Below are 8,760 nucleotides of genomic sequence, written 5' to 3' on the forward strand. Positions count from 1 at the left end.
GACAGGCAGATTTTGGTTTAGTGTACTGAGCCACTAACCTTCTAACAGCATGACAAAAAGCCCAAGTTTTAAACATGCTATGTCTCATGTCATGCTTACACACAGATCACTGAAACCTTCCCATTCAACTTGTATGTCTGACTTCAGTTCTCGGAAAATCCTGACTTACTTGGCATGTGCTTTCCAGAGTGCAGGGATGTAGGCTAGATGTAGCCTAACCTTACAGCTGCTCTAACTACTTGCTATAACCAAGCTTTCCCAATTCTTTCCAGTAGCTTTCTAAAATATCCTGCATTCCTTCTTAGTTACTTTATGCATAGCAGCTCTTCTTGGCTGGTCTTCCATGAACAGCTTAACATTTAAAAATCTAGCAATTTAACAACCACAAAGCAAGGCATCACATAAGAATTATTACTGGAATACTGGTGGGTTTGGTTGGTTCATTTTTTAAATGAACCCTCCTTTTTTATGGAAAACACTTTCTCCCTACCTCCCAGGGCTCCCTCCCTTCCAGTCAGGCTGTATTTCAACGCCGTTTGTATCTTGCTACACGACTGCCATGTTAAGTGGATCTTCTCCAAACATTACACATACAGCTTTAAAGTACAGGTGTTACCTATCTACCTGAGAAGTTCTGTAATAAGATGAACCTCTGATAACTATTCTAGGAGAAAAATATACACCAGCATAACTGAGGTTTATCAGTATTCAGATTTCAAGCATTCAACAGGACTCAAAAATTGCACACCTCTACCACAACAAGTCTTCATCATAAGAAAAGATTAGTCTGATTCTCCTCTATACACATCTCTTCTTCAATGATGTATGTGCTCCCGTTTTCCTCATCCTGAAGTCCACGAGATTTCACAGTCAGTGCATATGGCATAGGCTATAACATCTGTATGTTCTCTCTGCCAGTCCTGAAACTTGAGGAATTTTGTTTGTCTGGAGGTAAATGAACACTTCCAAACACTAGTCTTTTTTTGAGAAGCCAGCTTTATCTGCTTGGGTGCCTGGATACCAACTTCTCTTCATACAGCTACACTCTGCCTTGATAAATCCTTTGGGCCTTTACTTGGGACACACCAGTCATCTGCCTCTGAGGTAGTCTGGTAATGCTTCGAAGCAGATTTGTTAAAAACTGGGAGTTTTTCTACTGAATCTGTTGACAGAGCCTAAAAATCAAGAAGGAAAAAAGTTACTTGGTTTCTACCTCTCAATAATGCCACTTCGCAAAAGTTAATGCAGTATGTTTCAAATGTTAAGCCAGCTGACACTACAAAACGAAGTTATTTACACAAATGTTTCTATAATAGATGCTGTAGTTTAGGTGCCTTGCTCTGGATAATTGGGCAGGACAAAAAAACACTGAATCATATTTATAGAGTTCTAAGGCCTCTACGAGTTACCCTGTAAATTGTTTTGAACGTAATCCTGGAAGACATGGAAAAGAACTTTCCTTTACAGAATTTCAGAGCAACTTGAAAATATGTTCCTTTCCTACTTCCATATTTTGCAGCTATGAAATCATACGCTATCGGGAAATGGATAAATAGGAATGTAACATGTATAGCTGAAACATCTCTTCCATTCGTACTGCTTCAGTGTGCTTGGAACTATGTTTTTTGGTTTACTAGAAGAAATTCAAAGCAAGTTTTTCCCTTGGGTAAGGGCAAAAAGTAGAAATGAATATATACTCCTTTTTTCCAAGCTACTTATAAAAACAGTAGTGCATGTCATATACCAGGTATTCAAGATTACAGATATCTGAACCCCATACATGGGCTATACAGTGGATGTTGCATAGGAACAGGTACTAGACACTTTAAGGGTTAGTTTATACAGACTTCCTGGTTGTCAGAGTAAAGAAACCAGAACTATTGCTCCCACCTTTCCGTTACTTCACTTTTCCCCAGTACTTTGTATTCCATGAACCAGTAGGTAACAAATTTCTTAGTATAATCTAAAAACTAGATGGAGGTCTCACTAGTAGCTTTTCAAGTAGACTAGTTGAAGCCGAGTGACCTTTTTAATTCTAACTACGAGTTACAAATTCCACTCGCATTTCCAATAAAAACGAATTTTCTACTCATGAGCAGAGAATTTGTTTACCTTAACATGATTCTGAGTGTACATTAATGGTAGTTATCTTTTATTTAACCTAACCAAAACACATACCTTCAAGTAGATAATAGCATCTGTTCCATAACCACATATGGAGTAGAGATTTAGATCTCCCTGAAAATATTTAGCATATAGTCGAGAAATTGGCAAGCCATACCCAAAGCCAGCCTGAAAATAAAGTACAAGAGAAAATTAATTTTTTACTTGCTCTTATGACTTAAAATTAAACAGCTGGACAATGTCCAGAGATTTTAAACTGTTACAAAGTACTCTGCACTTCCTCTTTTCTTAAAGGAAAACAGAAATTTCTAATCAGTTACAGAATACTGAAACTTTCCTTCAAAAAAAAAAGGAAGAGGAATAGTTTATACATATGTCCCACTTTTATACATTACATTTCTGTGTTTTTCCTCCCACATTTTTGTTAGTACAGTGTGATTTGTAAAAGGAGTTTGCTATGCGTAGATAAGCAATAGTCTAAGCCCATTCCAGTAGTGCTTGCCTCCATAAACAGAATAATGTACAGTAAGTTTGAGGACTGAGTGGGAGTAAAAACCAAGTGAATTGCTGTCTTTTGAGTATAAGAAAAAAAAAAAGGTTAGATTCAGGTTGGAATGTTCATCTTTGTACCTTTAAAAACATATTTTTGTCCACTAAGCTAGATATTAAAAATCTGTTTCAGAAAGAGTTCATTCATATTTGTAAGGCTCAATAATCTTTGCATACCCCACAAAACAGTAGAGTGGACATAGTGTTTTGTTGTTCATTAACCTAGCAATCTGACCAATACATACAGTAGCCTTATTGGCAACGTGAGTATTGAAAATATCTTACAAGAGGGGTATTTCGGCCATCATCCATCCTCGGCCTTGGTGCTGTGGAATACATGTAGCTAAAGAGCTGCTCAATTCTCCTTACTGGAACACCACCTCCCCTGTCTGAGATCTGATGTAAGAGAGAATAAAGTTAACTACAATCATGTACTAAGAATGGTATTTGAAATGCTGTTATTTGAACAAACCTTTCGAATAGCAATAAAGGTTAGGGTAATAAAGGCAAACATTTGTTTTGCAGCATATTATTTTTCAGTTAGATGATTGTGCTAAATGGAGGTTATCAGCAGAATGCTCAGGCATAGTATCTTTGATCTGTTGTCAGAGCATGGAAGTTATTTTAATAGAATTTGCTGCACCATATGCATTCATAAATGCCTATTAAGTCTATATTGTAGCATGTCAACAAAATACCTTAATTGCCAGGTCTTCTTTTCCTAGAACAACTGTCACTTCAATTGGAGAAAGGGAAGGACTGTTTTCTTGGAATTCAACAGTTGCCCTCATTGAATTCTACAAAAAAGAAGGTTATCATTATGAGAGACTGTGGGATCTACGCTTCTAAAATCATAACCCTGTTATGCAAAGGCTGAGCACAGTCATTCTCTATTCCCATCAGTGCCTGGTTTCCAAGGAACACAACTAGCAATTTAGCATAACTGGAGCAGAGGAGGTCTAACACCCAAAAGGGACTAACCATAGTCAAGACTCTTCTATGTGTGAAAGATTACACTGATCTTACCCAACATAACACAGCCAATAAATAAGGTAACTCCCTTAAAAGTCACCAAGTTTCTGGAGAAGAGCAGAGTTCAGCAGTTGCTAAAGGCTGCCAGAATTCTGCACCTCGTGTTGGCAGCGCATTAGTTCAGCCCCATTCACTACTTCAAGATGTATCACCCACTCTACGGCAAAGGGACCAGGGCACACCCGCGCTACAGATGTAATCTTCAGAAGCGGAAGGCTAGCAGCGGCCACAACCCCATGTTCCACTTTTCCTGTCTCTCTCCTTTAGTCTGTCCCATTTACCATCACATAGAACACCCAAATACTCTCCTACAAACTGCAGTTGTTCCTTTCCCAACTGCCAATTTGCCCAGTACTTCCCCAAATACAAAGATTTTAGAAATCTCACTGTCCTATGCAAAGATTTACTTCGTAGCTAGAGATTTTAAGTATTGATGCTCCAGCTCAGACTGCTAGGGGAAGAAACAGTTTATACCAACATACCTTAAAGAGCTCAAAAAGCATGTGAAAAAGGTGAGATGGAACGTATACGATGTTGATTGGCTCTCCTGGATTTTTTCCTAGAGGAAGGGAAAAACACAAGCAAGATTTAAAAGGGTGATGGAATTTTTCTGTGTTGTATCCAAATTTTAGAGTAAGCAAACAAGTTTCAGTTTTGGGTTTTTTCTCCCCGAATGAGCAAACAACTTTATGCACTCCCAACAGTGTTAACGTTTTAATGGCCACTTGCTTCTTTTCAAAAAAACTGAAAAAAAAAAGTCAAGTATTAATTTCCTTTTACAAATAAAGGATTTCAGAGGTTAAGCAGACTGTCCGAGATCAGACACATGCAGGCAGCTTGAACCAGCATTAGCACTTCAGTCTGTAGCCCTGCTTCCTCACCCCAGATATAGAGCTCCTCTCTAGCTACTTGTCATGTTACTTTAAGTACAGCTTAGCGTTAATTCTCTCAAATTCATCAGTACTGCCTTAAAAAATCTCATGTTTAAGGTAAAATGACATTTGAGTTCTAACTCAGGAGATTAACGAGGTGAGGAGAGTTAACGAGGAGATTATACGAGGTGCCTGTAACAGAAAACAAAGAGGAACTGGTCCAAGACAGATGAACTGGTAGGTGCCATTATGGCTATAGAAATTGGAGCCCTTTGATTCCGTAAAAGCAGCAGTTTGGCTACCAAGAGGAAGACAGACGTAAAAGCTGTCATCTTACCATTCACTTCAGTAAGTTTCAGTTCTGGAGATGTTAAGTAATACTGGTCGCACAACATCTTGGAACTTTCAAAAGCATCTGAAACATTTATTTAAATAAAATACATGAAGTGCGATATCAAACACTATAGAAATTCATTCTAATGCATGGAAAAACATGATTTTTAACTGCATTAGCTGTTACAGACTCCAAGCCTGTGTCTCAAAGGGATGTTAACATTGCATCCACTGTGCATTAAAAACAGAGAACAAATAGGCAATTACAGAAGCATGGGCCAATCTTCACTTCGATTTGATGACTTAGTAAGACGGATGCACCTCTTATGTATCAATAGGTAAGACCGATCTCAACACCACAGACAACTTTAAGTCCAGACTCATCTGTCACTTGCTAAGGCCTTATGCCAACACGCTTTTTATTGCTACTTTGTATTTTAAATTCTGTCCTCTAAAAGCTCATGTTTTGGTAGACTGCTTTGAGCTATTTCAATAAAAACCTGCCAGCATCCTATACAACCCTTGTTGGTTACCCAAATTGCTAGCAATCAGATATAAACACTGATCATGAAACAACAGGTTAAGGATCTGAGAATACGTACCATTCACTACTTCAACAACGTCACAGCATGGATCAATACTCCCGATGTGCCTCGGGTGCCCTGAGCCGGATTTATCATCGAAAAGGAGGGCTGTTTGAGATGAAAACAATACTGTATTTAATCTCAAATACTGTATAATTAAAAAGCCTTAAATTTAGACTAATACAGTGTGATGACAACATATCGCATGAAACACCGAGTGCTGGTTGTGCCTTCTGTGAGTTAAAAATGCTATCTACTACCAGCAGACTATGTTGGCTTTTCTGCAGTTCAACATCTAAAGGCTTTTCAGATGCAGACTAAAAGATCCCTACATATTCCGCACAAGACTTACTAAAATTAGTTTGTAGTCCAGAAAACAAGTTTTCCCATTACTTTTGTAAATAAACATTACGTTTCTAACTTCACAGTGTCACACAGAATCATCTGAAGCAGATCTCCAACAGTTTTTACAAGTGTTTACATTAACATGTTTCTCACTAGTTTGAAGTTCTTCCTCAGGTAAAAATTTCTACTTACTATGTTGGTTCATTAGCATCCGGGTGGAAATACGGCTCATGTAAAAACGATCCAAAAAATACTGAATGTTTTGATTGGTGACAGGATCTACTTTAAACGTGTCTTTGTATTCAATAATGCCTTGTGCCATTGTAGGAACCACATCATGATGTCTGTTTCGGACTCTGATTAATGTATCTATAAAGCTAGGTCAAAAAGAGATCTTTTTAGCATATTATTCTAAGACTACATCGAGGTAAGCTTTCTACAACGTCATTATCCAAACCAGTGGCAGCACAGATAAATGCATAACAACCTTAATAACAAAGTACATTTTAGTTTTGCATTCTTTAAAAAGAAATTCTTCACCAACCTAAACCAGAAGAATTTGATGATTTTAATACAAAAGGTATAATCACTAGCCACGTCAAATTCACTGCCTGCTTACTCACATGTACTAGTTTGAGCAGAAGAGAACATGAGGAAGGGGAAAAAACCCCTAGCTGACATCTTGGAAAGAAGCAGGGATGTGACATCACAGATAATATTTCTTGATATTTCTCTGTCATGACAGTTCAAGGGGCAGTGTGCCCTTGAAACCGAACTGCAACAGGTCATATTTATTTGCAATATTGCTAAACATGATCAGAGATTTAAATCAGCTTGTTCTATGCCCAGCACTTCATGCTAGATTATCAGATAAACACAGCTCATGACAGCTGTCACTCTAAACCGACTACATTGTGAAAAGTGGAATGCAAGATCAAAAGTTCGAAGAAACAAAGGAAAAGCTTACTCCGATAAGACTTTTTGGTCATCTGGGCTTTTCTGATGGAACTCAACCAGCTCCATTAGGCTTTGGATGTACCTATCGGAAAAGAACACAAGATAAATATATGCTATTCATTTGATTTTTATTAGTCTAGGAACAGGAGAAATACTTTGCCTTGTTCAAATCATTACTCTCAACAAGTCAGCTGGGAGTCTGAAGAATCTCTGAAGTATCAAAGTTCGATTGAAGTATGAAATCTCGGACACTTCTTGACTGCCTCAACCCTAGAAGTTCTAATGTCTTTTCCTGTGCCTGCCATCCAGAAAGGAATCTAAACTCTCTCACTTCAGGTGTGGAAGATCCCCTTACAGTTCCTGAGAGAGTGTTTCAAAAGAAGAGCCAAAGGACAATATTCATCAGGAAGCCATCTAAGCAAATTTTTTCCAAATCTGATCAGCTTTGGCACAAGCTAAGAACTTGAGCCTCTTGTGCTAACACCTGACAGCCTTGACGCATACTGCAAAGGCACAACCGTTTGCTAGATTAAGAACCGTTTCTGAACCTCACTTTAATACTTTTGCCCTTTACGTCAACCACCCTTGCAAATGCAGTGCCAGTAAAGCAAGATTAAACCAGATTCAACGACTGTGTCAAACGCAGAGATAATGTTAACTGAACTCCAAACACCTCCTGAAAAGGTCAAGGCTAGGGAATGGAAGCTCTGTCAGTCATTCCATCAGACAGAAGTGTACAGCCCCCTCTCCCATTTTTCTGTAGCTCTGAGGGTCTGTAATGCTATGTGAAATCAGAACATGTTTTCTTCTCTCCCTTCTTAAAGAGTAAGAAGTACGATTTGCTCTACCAGCTATTTCAAACCTAGTTTAAAACCACAAACCATTATTTAAAAATAACAAAAACCATGTTGTTTTTCAATTTAATTTTAGAATTAGCTAGAACAGAACAGTGCCTAACAGCTTGCAAGTCAGCTTTGATGAAGAAACTGCATTTCTAGTGTATTTTGTTACTGTCTTCTACCATTCAAAAGAAATCTGTGACAAACAAGTTGTCAAAGCTGTGTTATTTTACAGGGTGAATTCAAGTAGTTCTCACTTACCAGGTTTTTACTAATTTTACAGATGGAGTGCCTAGTAATTTACCAGGAAGAAGATCAATTTCTTTCAGTATGTTTGCAAACCTCACAGGAAGTTCTTGTCGCAAAAATGCAAAAGAAGTTCTCTCGCATCCATTAGTTGAGCCTATGAAAAAATCCAAAATAAAAACTTAAAGAAGTTTCAAGGTGCAACTACAAATTGCTGTCTTTCCACAGACTTCAGGACTCTGCAATCACCACGCTATTACTGGCCAGTTCTCCTAAGCGGGCGTCTGTGTTTGTGCTGTATGTTGTTTACACGGCAGTAAGACACAGCATGTTCCTGGGACGTGTACTCGTACATTTCCCATTTAGACGCGAGTCTTCATTGTAATCCTCTACAAGAGACACTCCGGCCTTTGTAAACAAGGGCTTCTTCGGAGTGACGTCTGAAAATGCCACGTGAGCACAGACTCACAGCTGCCAAATCGGTAATGGGATCCGAGCACAGCTTGTTCACTCCTGCAGGGCACGGCTAACGACTCCGGACTCCTCCCCGGTAACGCGTACCGCAGAACACGAGAACCTCGCTGATTTCACTCCCAGCCTGTGCCCCCCGCCCTTAGCACCACCGAAACAGAGCTGTAGCGTACGGTCAGCTTTGATCACAGGTCACCATCGCCTGGCAACTGGCCGGCGAGCGCCTGAGGCCCGGGATGGTCGCCCGTGGCGACCCCCCCGTCTACACCGACCCCGAGGTGGGCAGGTCCCCTACCCCTCCGCCTTGGCGCTGGGTAGTCTTGTCAGGGGAAGGCAGCGCCTTCAGCGCAGGCAGAGCCCAGGCCCCTCCAGGCGGGGGATCTCCACCTCTGGCCCGCACAGCTCCCG

General features: G+C 39.6%; 1 protein-coding gene across 1 annotated transcript; it reads right to left on the bottom strand.

Annotated features, from left to right (window-relative positions):
* Positions 1-1,031: 1,031 nt before the first annotated feature.
* On the bottom strand, positions 1,032-8,062 carry PDK4 (pyruvate dehydrogenase kinase, isozyme 4; the record flags this gene model as incomplete). Its single annotated transcript, XM_010133992.1, has 10 exons — positions 1,032-1,175; positions 2,179-2,292; positions 2,959-3,069; positions 3,372-3,470; positions 4,188-4,264; positions 4,915-4,992; positions 5,513-5,602; positions 6,032-6,216; positions 6,807-6,878; positions 7,897-8,062. Coding segments are annotated over 10 exons (1,136 nt in total), but the record flags the coding sequence as incomplete, so codon positions are not given.
* Between the last annotated feature and the right edge of the window lie 698 nt (positions 8,063-8,760).

The sequence above is a fragment of the Buceros rhinoceros genome, unplaced genomic scaffold (assembly GCF_000710305.1).
Source record: "Buceros rhinoceros silvestris isolate BGI_N320 unplaced genomic scaffold, ASM71030v1 scaffold594, whole genome shotgun sequence".
Lineage (NCBI taxonomy): Eukaryota > Metazoa > Chordata > Aves > Bucerotiformes > Bucerotidae > Buceros > Buceros rhinoceros.